This window comes from Sorex fumeus, unplaced genomic scaffold, assembly GCF_029834395.1.
Source record: "Sorex fumeus unplaced genomic scaffold, SorFum_2.1 ptg000003l, whole genome shotgun sequence".
Lineage (NCBI taxonomy): Eukaryota > Metazoa > Chordata > Mammalia > Eulipotyphla > Soricidae > Sorex > Sorex fumeus.
Genome location: NW_026606060.1, coordinates 43,464,767 through 43,480,575, shown reverse-complemented (window position 1 = coordinate 43,480,575; position 15,809 = coordinate 43,464,767). Strand labels below are relative to the sequence as shown.

Genomic DNA, 15,809 nt, shown 5'->3' with positions numbered 1-15,809 from the left:
GCATTCCACAACTGTGTATGTTTAGCATTGCACGTACTCACTTTTCTGTATGATGTGGGCAGCTCAGTAATTCTTCAGAGAGAAATCTGACTCAGTCAAGTCAGGGATCCTGAAAGCTGCAGATGGCGCAAAGACCTTTTACAAGTGGCCTGGCTTGATCACTGCATACGCCATCCCTGGTACCTGAGGCAGAAGACACATCTTGTGCTTCCCTAGTCTTCAGGTTCATCACTTCGAAGCATAGAAGCTATAGACTGACCCCATCAACAAAAGGGTTATATAAGACAGTGCTGATCACTCTTACCGTGGAATATTAGCTTTTGCTGGTGGGAACATTAGCTTCCTAGAGTCACCAAATACTGTATGTGGGATAAAACTGAACCTTGAACTGCCTCATAAGATGACTTTATATTTTAGGACATGGGAAGAACAGAAGACAGAGCATGCTCTTTTAAGTCTGATAACATGGTTTCAAGCCCAGCTCCCCCAGCCTTTCTTATCAATCAAGGACTCAGATCTGAAGGCAATTATTTCTTTTGGTGGACTTGGAATCTTCATTTGTCTACACTGTCCTCTTCACAGTGGAGTCTTTTTATTTCAGACCTACAGATTGTTTTTATATTTGTTGTCACAGTGTGACAATTTTTTGTACAGTTGGTTTTAAGGTCTTCTCTGCCATTAGAGCCAGTAGGTTACAGCTGTTGATGTAACTGTAGCTGCAATTTTTGTGCAGGACTGAGAAACACAGTGCATTATTTATTGCGGAATCATTGCTGCTAAATAACTACTGTCTGTTTATTTAACACAACAATTGAATGCCTGAAGAAGTTGCAGTGGCTTTATTATATGTGAATGCATCTGTTTCTCCTCACGAATTGTTATACTGCTGCATTTTTTGTTTGTTTTTAAAATTAAACTGCAGTGTTTCCTGGAATGTAAATTTAGCTTTGCTTCAACAGTAAAATAAGTGAGCCATCTTGAACACTCTTAAGTTCATGCTATATAATTTTTTTATTGAACATTGACAAATAGATAGCTAAGAAATTGATAAGCACATTATGTTTATGAAAGCATGTGATGCAAAAGTTGATTTCAAGCAAGTGAATACCTGATATTTTGGGAATCTCATATTAGATACCAATAAATTAAAGCACCAAAATTATTTATTCTTACCTTTCCTCATTTTTAGAAATATTTACTGCATATTGTTGGATATTTGTATACTAATACACTTACCTACTTTACATTGTGCTTTAATTTAGTTAAAACTAAATTGTACAAGTCCAGTCAAACATGAGCAGTCTTGTTTTTGTTTGCTTTAAATATACTTCTTTTAGAAAGGATGATACTTCACTGAGATACAATTTCTTTCACTTGGGGGCTGTGTGTGTTTGTTTTAATAACATTCACATAGAGTCAGCTGAAAGCTGTAATAAGTCTTTGATATGAGCCATGATAAATATAGATGAAAGAAATGAGAGCCTAGGGGATTTTTTTAAGCATTGTGTAGGTATTATCTGTTTACCAGAGATAATAAATACTACAGTTTTAATTATGCACCTCTTTGAACATCTTAAATACACCTTGGTGTTGGTAACAGTGTTTTAAGCATTTGTGTTCACTTTAAAGGACTGCTTAGTGCATCTTACAGACTACAAATTTTAATTGGTATATTTTGAAATGATCATGTAAATTTTTGGCTTATATATCATGAAAATAGTCATAACTTAATTTTTTTCCTGACATTCACTGTAAAACATTCAGGGGTCCTACCATTTCTGTTCAGGAAATCTTGTAGTTTATTGTTATTTAACAGTATTAAGTGAATTTTTGTATATTTCATTTTAACTTTATTTGTGAATAGTGATTGTGGCATGTTTGGGGTATTATTTTAATATTTCATGATACTGAGATTTTAATTTTTTAAAAAAATTTTCTGAAAGAAACAAGATTCATGTGTAATGGTGAATATTGGACCACTACTGTTTTCACATTTGTAAATTGGTTTTATGTTAAATCCTGTAACCTAACTGCTGTTGTTTCTAACTGACAGACATGTATTAATATTGTACTTTGAAGGTTATAAATATTATGTGGAAATTCCTCCATTTTGTTTTGAAATTTATAATAACAAAATCTTCATGTTGTTAAAGTGTGGTTGTGTCGTCACAGTTCTTTCTGGGAAAGGAGGCTTTGCAGAATGGGATTTATAAATGTGCATCATCCATTTAGCCGTTCATGCTATAATTTTATAGGTGGTACTCTCAATAGTGAAAAGTGTCCATTTGAGGCTACATATTTGATTTGTTGCAAATTTGATAAAGTTTCCATTAGTGTGTTTTGATTTGGAACATGTAAAAAGTAGAGAAATAATATGGAGTACTTACATAAAATTATTCTAGAAAGTCAAAAAAAATTCTTTAGTAAGAAATTGGTGTTTTTCTTTTTGATAATCGAGCACCATTCAGATCCTGACAACTCGACCATGAAGATCATGAAACTCAGAAGATTTGAACCTTTAAACTTACAATTCATCTTAAAATGACAAGGTTCTTAAAGGTAAGAAGGGATCTTTTTTGGTTATTTACTATTGGAGGAGCTGGAGCGATAATACAGCGAGTAGGGCGTTTGCCTTGCACACGGTTGACCTGGGTTCGATTCCTCTGCTCCTCTTGGAGAGCCTGGCAAACATCCAAGAGTATCTTGCCCACACAGTAAAGCCTGGCAAGCTACCCGTGATTTTTCAATATGCCAAACATAGTTAATAACAAGTCTCACAATGAGAAGTTATTGGTGCCCACTCGAGCAAATTGATGAACAACGGGAGGACAGTGACAGTGACTCCCAGGTAATGTTAACTAACACACATTGGTTATGTCAGTAGGATTATGGTTGTATTCTATTTGGTAGTTCATTAGCTTATGTTGAAAGACTAGACTATCTTTGGGACTCAAGGCAGTTGTTCTTTGGGTTTTTTTTTTATTGTATCATTATCTTTTTAGTTTGATTTGGTTTACGTCAGGTTTTGTACTCAGGGATCAGTCCTGTCAGGGTTCAGGGGACCATATGTGATACCAGGGATTGAACCTAGGTCAGCCATGTCCCTCTTGTGGATACTTTGGACCTTGGATATCACCTCTCGTATCTTTCTTTCCTTCTCTCTCCTTCCCCTTTTTAAATAATGGCATCAATGGTGGTCTAGGCCTCCCCTTTTACTACATTTCTTCAGTATTCTATATACCATAAATGAGATCATCCTGTATTTGCCTTTCTTCTGCCTTACTTCATTCATAACATCATTCTTTTACATGTGAACACTCAGTTTTCCTAAGACTGTTGAAAATACTTTTCTCCCTTGAATATTCTTGGCAACATTGTTTAAAAAAAAAAAATTCAGTGACTGTAGATGTGAAAGTTCCCAGTTTATTGGTATGTCTGTCTTTACAGCAATACCTTAATGTTTGATTACTGACAGCTTTGTAACACTTGTAAGTTTTGAAATGAAATAATACCTTCTTCAGTTTATTCCCCATTTTAGATTGGTTTTGGCTACTTAGGGTTCCTTAGAATGTCATGTAAACTTTAGGATAAGGTCGTCTATTTCTGGGGGAAATGCTATTAAAATTGTGATAAGAATTGTATTGGCTTTATATTACTTTTGGTATTACAGTGTTCCCCTAGTCTCTAAATGCAAGATCTTTTCACAATGCTTGTATCTTTATCATTGTGTGCAATATTTATGCCTTGATTAATTTTTTCAGTATCAGGGCTAGAGCTATAGCACAGCAGGTAGGGCATTTGCCTTGCAAGCAGCCAACCCAGGTTTGATTCCCAGCATCCCATATAGTCCCCTGAGCACCACCAGGAGTAATTCCTGAGTGCAGAGTGGTGTGACCCAAAAAGCAAAAACTAAAAAATAAAATAATTTCTTCAGTATCTTATTTTTAAATACTATTATAGATAGTATTGTTTTCTTAATTTTTTAATCTTTCATTGCTATTGTAGAAATACAAAAAATTTTATGTCAATTTTGTAGCCTTCAATTTTTGTTGATTTAGTTGTAAGTAACAACAAGTCTCACTTCGTGGTCCTGGAGCACGCAGACTCCATTGGGCTAGACTAGCACGTGACAGGGACAAATGGAGACGTTACTGGTGCCCTCTCCAGCAAATCTTTGAACAGCAGGGCGACAGTGCTACAGTGCTTGGATGTAATAGGTTTTTGGTGGGTTCTTTAGTTTTTAGGGTTTTCTACATTTGTCGTCTGTAAAGAGTTATACTTACAAATTTTGCTGTATTTTATTTTTCCTACTCAAGCACTCTGGCTAGGATTTTCAGTACTATTTGAATAGAAAATCGTAGTAAAACCAGTGTCCTTAAAATTATTCCTGATCTTAGGGGGAAGCTTTGTCTTTCTACATGGACTATGATATTAATTGGTACTGAGAGAATGAGTAATAAATTGTTTTTTCTCTTTCTCCATGTCACTTCAGAATAAGAGCTGGAATTTAGAGTTTTAAAAATTGGGGACATTATTATTTGGGGGCCACACCCAGCTGTGTGTGGGCTTACTTACTTCCGGCTCTGCACTCAGAGATCAATCCCAGTGATCCTCAGGGGAACATGTGTGAGTGTGAGTTGCGGCAGGGGGTCAAGTTAAACCTGGGCTGACAGAACCACTTTTGAAACCCCTTCCTTCCCCTCAATTTAACATTATTACCTGTATTTGTTCCCTTAACTATGTTTTAAGCAATTTATATGCATAGTATATTTTTATTTGTGCCATAATTAATTGTTGGATAAGATGCATTCACCCTTTACCCATATGAAAAAGTGAAATTTGTATTATCCCAAGTAAAACGGCCCATTTGTCTCTTCACACCTTTTATCACAAAGTATTTATTGAACAAAAATAATATAACAGTAAAAATGATACATACAAGAAAGGGAATGAAAATTTACAGTCATAGAAAAGATGTATACAAAAACGATCATTTGTAATTCTGTAAAACTTTAGCCATAGCAGTTTAACACTGATCAAGCAGACATGTATTTTTTTTACTTTAATATATTCTTGAAATCTGTTTTCATTGTTAAAAGTTGTTAAAACCACACACACAGAATGAGGCAGTTATGTTATATTTCAAAGCCTCCAGTTCTGTTACAGTGACTTTTTTGATCCATCGGAAATATTTCTTCAGTGTCTGATAGAGCTAGCGAATACATACATTAGTCATAGTATTTTGGTGGAAAGGAATTCAAGACTCAGATTTAAAATTATTTCGGTATTTTCTATCAGCAGTTACAATGATGTATTTTTGGTTGAGATATTTGCACATCAGTTAACTTCCTTTAGTTTCTCTAAGAATCTTGTATTTCTGATGCTTTCTTCTCTTATCTGACCTGGTTTTTAATGCTCTATTTTCCCTAATTTTCCCTAACAGTTTTGGATCAGTAGTTACTTTTAGCTAAGCGTGGGGAAACAGAACTGGATTGAGCACCAAGCATTGTTTTACTTTCAGTGAGCTGTGTGGCCTAAGGCAAGTCCCAGCTTTTGTACACTTGTCCTTAATTGGAAATAGTGATGGTGGCAGTGGGGCTGGGGGCTTATGTGTTGTTAACGGATCCTTTTAGCTCAGATATCTTACTTGCTCACTACTCTTTCAGTAAAGAATTATCCATAGTCTATGAGGGAGCAGCAAGTGATTTCTATTTGTAGATTTTGTAATCAGCCCCCAATTATTTTAGTAAGTCAAAAATGCATAGCAGTGCTTGGCTTCCCCACCTCCTGCCCTCCCCCCAGCCCCATAGGTGCATATATCCCTACACAGAGAATGTTCCGTTCCTACTTCAAAATTTGTAGGTTATCATAAGAAAATTTTACATATTTTTTTAAATTCCTGTGTTTAAATTCCTTTATTTTTACCCCCGTAATAACCCCTGCCATTTAATACCTGGGTTAGATAAATTTCCTAACCACATTCAAATCAGGTTTTGTTACTTGTGTTAAAAAATAATGACTAGCTTAATCTTGAAAGCACAGGGCTCTTTATAATTGTTATGTACAAAATGACACCTATGAATGGTGCCTACTTTTATTTTGAAGTTACAGATTAATTTTTTGTGAAATACCACTGCTCTAAACTACAGAGAATTTACTTCTGAGTATTCCAAATTACTGTAAGATCAGTTGTTTTACACTGATGAAGTGCTTGACGTTCTTCATACGTTTTATCGATTTCCTTCATTCTTACCACAAATTCAGTAATACATAAAGTATTGTATCCTGCCTTTTAGTACTCAAGAAAGGCTGTACCACACTGAAGATATATGAGTAACAATACTGTTTCTGTTTCTTTGCTGTTGCTAATCATCACCAATCTGGAGCTTCTTCCAAAGTATGCAATTTTCGTGTTAATTACAGTTTCAAGTGTTTAGAGACACCCTACATAATAGTGCATTAAATGAGCCAGAGGGGTGTGATTCTGTATGGAAATTTGGGAGAACTGGGGCTAATTCTTTGAAAGATTATGTTAACCTCAGGAACAGTTCTCCAGGAGCATAGGACAGATTAAGTTTAATGTAGCCTTTCTCAAGTTTCTATTCTGGTAAAGCCTAAATGATCATTAAGATTAGAAGGCTAGCCATTCCAGGGTTCTAGTCTTCTGTAAAAAACGCACTTTAAAACATTTTTTGTGTTTATTGTCTATGGCTTAGTTTATTCTTATAAAAATATTATGCGGACATTACATTTACTGAATTTCAGTTCTAAGGCAATTCTTATACAACTGAAAGCAAAAAAGCAAACGTAATATGACTATGCTTTCATATTGCCTACTTGTGAAAAATAACAAAATTCTACAAGAGAGCTGTTTGATGCTAATTTTTCTCTCTCAAACATTTTCTCTTAGTACTAAAAACATATAAATCATTTACATAAAACTAAATGCAAGGAAGGCACAGCTGGTTATAGTGTATAGAAGCACAGTTCAGCATATGCAGGATTAAAGAAGAAAAAAACTTCACATCCTTATTAGTTAGACTGAAAATTATTAAGAAAAGTTCTTCACTGTCAACAGTGTTCAACACTTAAGAGCTAAGGATATAAAAAAAATTAAAATTCATTTAATGCAAAACAGATTTCATATATACTTGAATATAAAAAATGTTTTTAAAATGCTAACATAAATCTTGACCATCCAAGTTATGAAAAGTGCAAACCAAATTAACAGAGGGTTTCACAATGTCCTTCTCATGACACAGGTAAACCAGCCCATGAGGACAACTTTTGTTTCATCAGCGAATGAGTCTTTCATTGTGGCCAGATGTCATCAGGATTTCTGAGAATTGGAAGAAAGCAGGACTGGAGAAGCAGCTCTGTCCAGACTGGGGATCGGCACTGGCATATGGCCGTTGAGCAGGGTTGGGAACTGTAGGGAACAGAAGATGTTTTTTAATAAGCGTTGCAAATCTACTGGGAGGAGTTGGAAATGTTTACATTAGTAGGCCCTAGTGGAACTTTTTTCTTGTCTCCCCTATGATAGAGTCAGTTGTTGGTTATTTCACTGACTGAGTAACTGGTAGATAACAATGATCTTGATACAGCAAACAAAGGGGGGAAGTCCAGATTTATATATCTAGGCTGTTGAGGGAGAGAATTACTTTCTATAAAAGGTTCTAAATTATTAGAATTCATAGACAACTATATTTATGAATCAGTAAATTTCTAAAACTACTTTTAACTTGACTATGAGTTTTTGAAAATAGGATAGAAAGAAATAATATTTTGTAACTGAGAAAATATTCTAATTAAAATTACCGATGCTGTCAGACTTGATATATCGAGATCACCCATCCATAAGTGATAAGAGTAAAATTAATTTCCATACTGTTAAGTATATAAGGTGATGAAAAGGAGATGAACAGGAGAAAAGTACATGCTCTCATCTATCTTATATTTTTTACGAATATACTATAAAATACATAAATGTTATATTCCAGCTGAACAAGAAATACAAGAACATTTTAAATAATTAAGGGAACATTTAAAAAGAGTTCACAACTAGAGTTTCATGATATGGAAGGAAGTGTCAAAATGATTCCCTGGTATCTTCTGCTTTAGTTCCCATTTCATACGGCTAAGTTAAATACTAAACTTTACATCTATCAACACTAAATGCCAAACTACAGAGTTCTGTACAGAGAACATGTAATACATGTCCTATAAATAATGTATTAAAGTTCTAACAAGTATATTTTTGTACTTTTCAAACTATTTGAGTAGCTTGTGTGTCTAATGCCTTAGTTTATCAATGGTTTCCATTTAATTTGACTCTTAAAAGGGATTAATATGTCTTGTAGAGGAGAAAACAGAATGTAAGTTCTGACTAAAGGTTATAGCTAATAAGTATAAGGGTAAGTTTTAAACTCCATCTGACTGAAAATACTACACTGATAGAAACTTCCCAGCTGGTTTTTGGCAGAGGTTTGGTATGGGCATGGGGCAGGAGGCACTTTTCAATCATGCCAGTTTCCTAACTGTTAATGACATGTTCAAAACTTCATTTCTTTATTGATACTTCAGAATTTTAATTTTTTGCATATGTTTATACACTTCAATTGGGTTGTTCAAGTTTTTTACTCTCATTTAAGGTCAGTGCTCCAAACTACTATTTCCACTGATACATCAGGAAAGAGGTTTTTTTGTTTGTTTTTTTCATTTATTTTTTGCTTTTTTGGGGGGAGGGGTCACACCTGACGATGCACAGGGGTTACTCCTGGCTCTGCACTTAGGAATGACTCCTGGTGATGCTCAGGGGACCATATGGGATGCTGGGAATCGAACCTGGGTTGGCCGCATGCAAGGCAAATGCCCTACCCGCTGTACCATTGCTCCAGCCCCAAAAGAGTTTTTTAATTGTTCATTTTGGTTTACTTACATCATCACTCATTTGACTTTCTATCTACCATAAGGGTATTTTCACAAATAATCAGCTTTTTGCTTTGTTAAATTGTAACATTTTCTCAACTTTTGTCCTCAGCCTTGCTTTCTCCTGTACTGACCTTGACAATCACTTCCTGCTACCAATTAAAGCACTCTCTACTGCCTCTCTCACAGAACTGGCTTTCTGTCCATACTCTTAGTGACAATGATCAGGAACAGGACCCAAATTTCAATCAAGGTCTTCCTCTTGTTAACATGTAGAACAGAAGTGACAGGGCTGACATTCTTTAATATTAATCGGTTATTAATAGATTTTCCAGTTTAAGAAAAACTCTTTTTTGAAGTCATACTCAGCAGTGCTCAGGGCTTGCTCCTGGCAGGACTTGGGACCATAGGGAGTGCCGAGGATCAAGCCTGAGTCCACCACGTGCACAGCAAGCACCTTGTCACTGTATGAACTCAACAGGCCTAAATTTTGCCACCCTAATAACTTCGTAATCTCTGCGTCATCATTACCTGCATACTCAGTAAGAGTTGCCTTCTCAGTTTTCTAGATAATCTTTGGAATGTCTTCTAAGTATAGTCCTTTGTCCACTGTTCTACTCTGAATTATTTTGTTTTAGTTTCATTCATCTGTATATGTCAAAATAAATTTTTATTTTCAAAATAGTGGGCTTTGAAACTAGCAGTAGCAAGGTTTGCTCATTACTGCTGATAAAATCAACATAGCACAGTAGCTGTTCAGTTTTACATACAAAGAATACCTTGAATACAAAACACTATCAGGGACATGTATTTTTTACTGCACATCACTCCCAACTGATTATTTGAGTCTTATATATCCGTATCAGGCCATGAAAATTCTCTATATTCAAACCATATCAATATACAAAAAAATAAAGCTCCTCAAACTATCCTTGTACTTTTAAAGTCAAGATAAAAGATTTAAATCCTATTTCTAAAACACCCCTTCCCAATCCCAAAGTAACTGAAAATAGGCAGGAGAACATAGTGACTTTTTTAAAATGAAAGAGATACAAATCAAATTTAATATAGTAAACAATACAATCTACCACTAAAAGATTTGTCACGGCACGGTCACCCCATTGTTCATCGTTTTGCTCGAGCGGGCCCAGTAACATTTTGAGACTTGTTACTGTATTTGGCATATCAAATACATCACGGGGAGCTTGCCAGGCTTTGCCATGTCACAGGGTGAGATACTTTCGGTAGCTTGCCGGGCTCTCCGAGAGGGGCGGAGGAATCGAACTTGGGTCGGCCATGTTAGCTGCGTGCAAGGCAAACACCCTACCTGCTGTGCTATCACTCCAGCCCATAAGCTTTGTAATGTACAGTTTATACAGAGAGTTGAACCATGCAGTGGTTGAAGAGATATGGACTCCCACCCCCCACCATGTTATGTTTTTGTGTTTTGATGAAAATATAAAAGCCACCACTTGTCCAAATAAAAGTTATCAAAAGATAATTTTTTGAGGAACTGGAGCCATAGTACAGTGAGTAGGGTGCTTGTCTTGCAATGGCCAAAGCAGATTCATTCAATCCCACCAACCCATGTGGTCCCTTGAGCCCACCAGGAGTGACCCCTGAGTACAGATCCAGGAGTAAGCCCTGAGCACTGCTGGGTGTGGCCCAAAAAAAAAAAAACCGAAAAAAGAAATTCTTTTTCAATCAGTATTTGGAGTAATAGAAATTTCCTCACATATTCTGACCCTTAATGCCATTACTGGGAGATCTTGGGAGCAGAGCCATAGTACAGTGGGTAGGGTGTTTGCCTTGCACAGATAGGATATCCCCAGCGCCTCATATGGTTCCCTGAGCCTGCCAGGAGTGATCCCTGAGTACCGCCAGGTGTGGCCCAAAAATCAAAACAATAAATAAAAGAGGGATCTTGTTACCTTTTTTCGTTTTTAAAAACCTCTCTATGGTTATCACTTAAGAGATTAGGGTAGAAACTCCTGTGTATATAATTAAAAGTCCATCGCTGCTTTTCCAACCCAATCTCCTGTCACCCAGTTCCTTCCCACACAAAGTGTTCACTTTCACATCTAAATCATGTGCATCATTTAACCTCAAATGTACCCAACTTCTCTCTACTGCGATTCTGTCTCTCCTTCCATTCTGATGCTACTATTCTTTGAGCTGGAGAGAGCTGTTCAAGTTGGATTCTGGGAGTATCTTGCTTATTTATCTGTTATTTACATATTGTATATCCCCTATAGTCTCTGCCTCAAAGCGGACTGCAAATATTTTCTGGGTTAGCTTCACTGAATTACACAAAAATAGAATTTTGTAATTCAGCTTCACTGAATTACACAAAAGTTACACAAAATATTCTCAGTAAAACTTAATTAGCTCCATATCATTTCAACTACAACTGTACCTGCCAAGTATATTCTACATTTGATCAAAATCAGCTTAAAAAGTCAACAAACTTATTGTAGACAAGCTTGAACTATGAAACTGTCCACTTGAAAGTCGCTTCATTTCATTGGTAAGTCAAGGTTTTATAAGCAGACTTAGTATAATAGTTTTCTCCTCTCTCCACTGAATTATGTGTAAACTACAGAGGCTATATCTACATACAGATCTATATTATACATCCAGGAAGTCTATTATCTCCTCTTTCCCTGACATCTGCCATATCGTCTATATCCTGCTATAGTACTTGTATTGGCACCTTCTATGCAAAAACTCCCTTGCTCTGTCAATGTCTCTGTCAAATACCCTAAGGGTTCTAGTCTACTTTTCCAGTAATTTCCAATCATAAGAAACTTGAAAACATTATTTAAATTGATTCAAGGCCAAGTCAGTTTTGTCCTTTTTAATCCTCCATGACACAGCATACAATCAATCCTTCAACAATTTATAGTGTATCTTTAATTAAAAAGAAAATGATTTTCATTAATTTTTAAAGGGGCCTTATTGATAGTAACATAAATTTTGAAAATCTACCATTTGAGATACATGTTTTTAAAAATCAGAACACCTTTTGTACTATATTATTTGCCATTTTCAGAACTGCTAATAATACTTAACACACTTGACTGCTTTTAACTTAAAAAAATAAAAGGCGGGGGGGGGGTGAGGGGGAGATGTACCACATCCAGCAGTGCTCGGAGCATCATTAAATGCCAAGACCAAAAAGTACCCAGAGCCTGCTGTATGCTTCACTGAGGGCTCAACCACAGTCATGCAGATTGACCCTGTTCCGGGCACCACTCCAATTTCCACTCTGCTCCTAGGCACTGTTCTGAGCAGTATCACCCTTTATACCAGAGAGCTGGCAGGGAGAAGAAACCAAACAAAGTGGAGGAGGTGCTAGAGGAGGAACAGGGAATATGGAGTGTAAAGAACTGACCACTGAGAGGCAAAGCACCAAGCGGAGTTCTTCCCCTGAAGCCGAGGCCACAGGAGCTCAAAAGAAGCTGGATTGCTCCACCCTTACCACCAAAGTACAGGCAGGACTGATAAATCAGAGGGAGCCAAGTGTGACACAGCTTCTGATTCTGAAGATAAGGGAGAGGAAAGCAAGTCAACAAAGAAAGAGTCGGGAAACCCACAGGGCCTTGCCCCTGGGAATTTGGAACCACAGTGGAGTTCCAGGCTCCAATGGAGGGCTCATGTTCCAGATGAAATGGAAAAACACTCCGGTGAAGCTGACCTGGTCCCAGCCAGGGAAGCTAACATCCATCCGGAGATGTTTAGCCCGCTGAGGACAGGCTAATGGGGCCTCCTTATCCCTGGGATGACAGAGACACTTGGACTACAGCGAATACAGGGGTAAGACACTAGCAAATAGCTGACTCGAGTTTGATTCTCAGCACCACATAGGGTGCCCTGATCCCTGCCAGGAGTGAGCCCTGAGCACAGCCCGGTGTGGGCCCAAAACAAAAAAGACTGAGCTCTCAGGAGCAGCCACTGATCCATCTGTTGAGTTTCGAGTAGGGACAGAAGAAGCCCTGACACCACAGGAGCACGCTGAGAAGATGCAATCTGAAGGGCAGGAATAGTTTCCGAGCTTTCCAGTGGCTCGATGCTCTGGAGTCACCCTTCCGTACAGGGTGCACACCTCACCCCAGTGCAGGGGAAGGAAGGGAAGGATTTGCTGGCAACCCATTCTGTACTGACAATGAAAAACTAGTGGCCTTCTGTGAAGGACAAAACTTAGCAGAACAGGACAGCAAACAAGGACACTGATGTTCCTCAGAAAGTAGCCCCAGGTATCCATAGTTTTTCGCAAAGTGTCAACTCTGGGACAGTGTAGCATGTATGTAATTTTGCGCTATCACCATTGTATTTTGCAGTTTGGAGTATGAGGGGGGGGGGAAGAAGAGGGGCGGATCACTTTTGTTAAGATTTGGAACCTGCCCCATAAAATCAATCTGTGGTGCCAAGGATCCACCACAGGACAATAGTGAAGTAGTGTAAAGTACAGGCAACAGATGATTTGTTTCTATGTCCAGGATATTATTTTTGTTTTATAAAATATCATTGGCAACATGCATGAGTACTAGAGACTGCTGGAAACTGGAAATGCCTGAGCCCTCTCATCCAAGGTGTCCCCAGCAAAGAACTGAGCCAGCTACCAACTCACTAACACGGCCATTTGGAGTGTGAACCAGTGACTTGGGCCAGGGGAGAGGGATCTTTTCTTGAGCGCACACACAAGATCCCTCTATTTTCAGAGGAGCTGATTCTTAAAGTTGATACAAAGACTCTCCTTTTTCAACCAAGGAAATAACACCAGCCTATCCATCTGTCTGCTGGTTGGTCTTTGGAGCAACGTGACAAAGAAGGTGAGAGGAAGGGGAAAGTCAAGGCCCACGCTCTTGGTGTGCAAACTCTTGGAGCCTGCTGTTTTCTGAACTCTGAAACACAGGTCACACAGTTCAGTCACTGACAGCACACGTTCCACTGAATTACTCAGGAGCTGAAGTGATTAACAGTCAAAAACCCTGTTATCAAGAGGTGCAAACTTTCATATGGAGCAGTGGTGCACTTTAAAACAAAACAAAAAGTTGCTTTTTCACAGGGACCACACTCAGTGTGGGGGGTGGAGGGCATTGCTGTGATGTATGAGCCAGGTAGTGGGGTGGTGGGGGTCTTGTGGCACCAGGAATTAAACTCATGACCTCGTACACATTGGGCATGTGCTTTACCACTGGATCTAGGTCCTTGGCACCACAAATTTTATTTCAGCACTAAGAAATAATACCTAAAGTGCTACCATGAATCCTGACATCCATCACTTTTTGGTATCAAGACCTGTAATTAGAACTCTGCTGTAAATCTTCTTAGGCATGTGTTAGGTTTCTGTGATCCCTGTTTACATGTAAACTATCACAATATTTGTCGTAATCTTTAGTTTAAATCTGAGCTTTAAATGTGTTTCTGCAGAAGGTTAAATGTAAATTAGGAACCTGTAGTCTGCAGCATCACAAGGAACTTGAAAGAATGTCATTATCAGGTCCCATCCCAGACCTTCTGAATCTAGAACTCTGGAGGTGAGGTCCAATGATTTGTATTTTAAAAACACTTCTGTGGACCAGACCACTTGCCTTTCCACGTAGCCAACACTCAGTTTGATCCCAGGTACCACATATGGTCCCCCCAAGTCCCATGAGTGATCCCTAAGCAGATTCTACCTCTGAACCTCCAAGCTTCTGGATATACTGATAACATATTGAGTGGCCATGGACCACTGTCCCTGCTAGGAATACGAGATCCCAGACACCCATAACCCATAACCCATGGCTTCTTTGGAAGTCACTAGTCAGGTGGCAGGATTCCCAGTAAAGAAGTGGCAGAGACTATGCATTATTCACAAGAATCCCCTGAACTACGCTGGGTGTCAGGGTAGGGAGTCCACATCCCACAGCTCTCCTCCAGAGCTCTAACACCAGAACGTAAGACGAAACTTTCCAAAGACAAGTGTTTTACCTCTCTGCTTAAAATGGAATCACTTCAAACGCTGGAGTGCTATACTTGCTTGCTCTTTCTAGCCTGTGTCCCCTGGCCCGAGTTAAAATGGCTGATTTAACATTTTGGCTGCACATAAGCGAGCTTTCCATTCTCAGAATGGGAAGAGGGCCAAGGAAGAGAAACCTGATTACTCCAGGGATGTATTATGACACTCTGCCCCAATCCTCCTAGGAAAGCAGAGAAGCAAGATAGTAATCGAAACCCTCGTTAGCCCCACCTCTTCTTCCAGCAGGACCCCCTAAATCCCAGCAGGTGCTGTCCTGGCACAGAGGAGGTACTCGGCAAATATTAACCTTGACAAGCAAAGAATGACACATTCTAGAAAGTGTTCTTTCCAGCATGTGCTTTCTTAAAACATGTCCTGACTACATCCATTCTGTGAGCCAACAGTAATTACTGGATATCATCTGTACACCAAGCAGAGAGCTGGATGCCAGGGGCACAACACCATGAACAAGATGCAATTCTAGTCTCTTAAGGCCCACTGTCACGAGGGGAGATTGCCAGATGAACAGGCAATTATACCCAAGTGGTAAAGCTAGATTCAGCAGGAACAAAAGAATTGCCACTACTCTGGGGTGGCCGAGACATAATGGATAATTTCTGTCCTTAGTATCCTTCCTGCTTACACTCAGATATTCAGATAGTGCCATCTTGGTCAGTTAGTAACAACCTTTGGGTATCAGTGAGGAAATACAGATTTCCACACCATGGCAAGCGAGGCTATGCAAAATTCCAGGGTGCCAATTAGTAGTGAATCTGCACACCCATTCCGTATATGCAAGGTAGAGCAACTAAAACTTAAAGTCTTTTAGGAGTTTTGATAAAAAATGATGTTCAGTTTTGTTTTCTCTTAGTGCCCA

At 38.4% G+C, this 15,809-nt stretch overlaps 2 protein-coding genes across 2 annotated transcripts in view; one reads left to right on the top strand and one right to left on the bottom strand.

Moving 5' to 3' along the window:
* Positions 1-2,157, top strand: part of CDK17 (cyclin dependent kinase 17) — a 103,986-nt gene extending 101,829 nt beyond the window's left edge. Inside the window, exon 17 of the mRNA XM_056119845.1 lies at positions 418-2,157. Coding sequence (XP_055975820.1) covers positions 418-455 — 38 coding nt within the window. The 3' untranslated portion in view covers positions 456-2,157. The remainder of the gene's footprint in view (positions 1-417) is intronic.
* A 2,721-nt stretch (positions 2,158-4,878) lies between these two features.
* ELK3 (ETS transcription factor ELK3) overlaps positions 4,879-15,809 on the bottom strand; it is a 78,401-nt gene continuing 67,470 nt past the window's right edge. Inside the window, exon 5 of the mRNA XM_056119856.1 lies at positions 4,879-7,429. Within this exon, the coding sequence (XP_055975831.1) occupies positions 7,331-7,429 (99 nt within the window). The 3' untranslated portion in view covers positions 4,879-7,330. The remainder of the gene's footprint in view (positions 7,430-15,809) is intronic.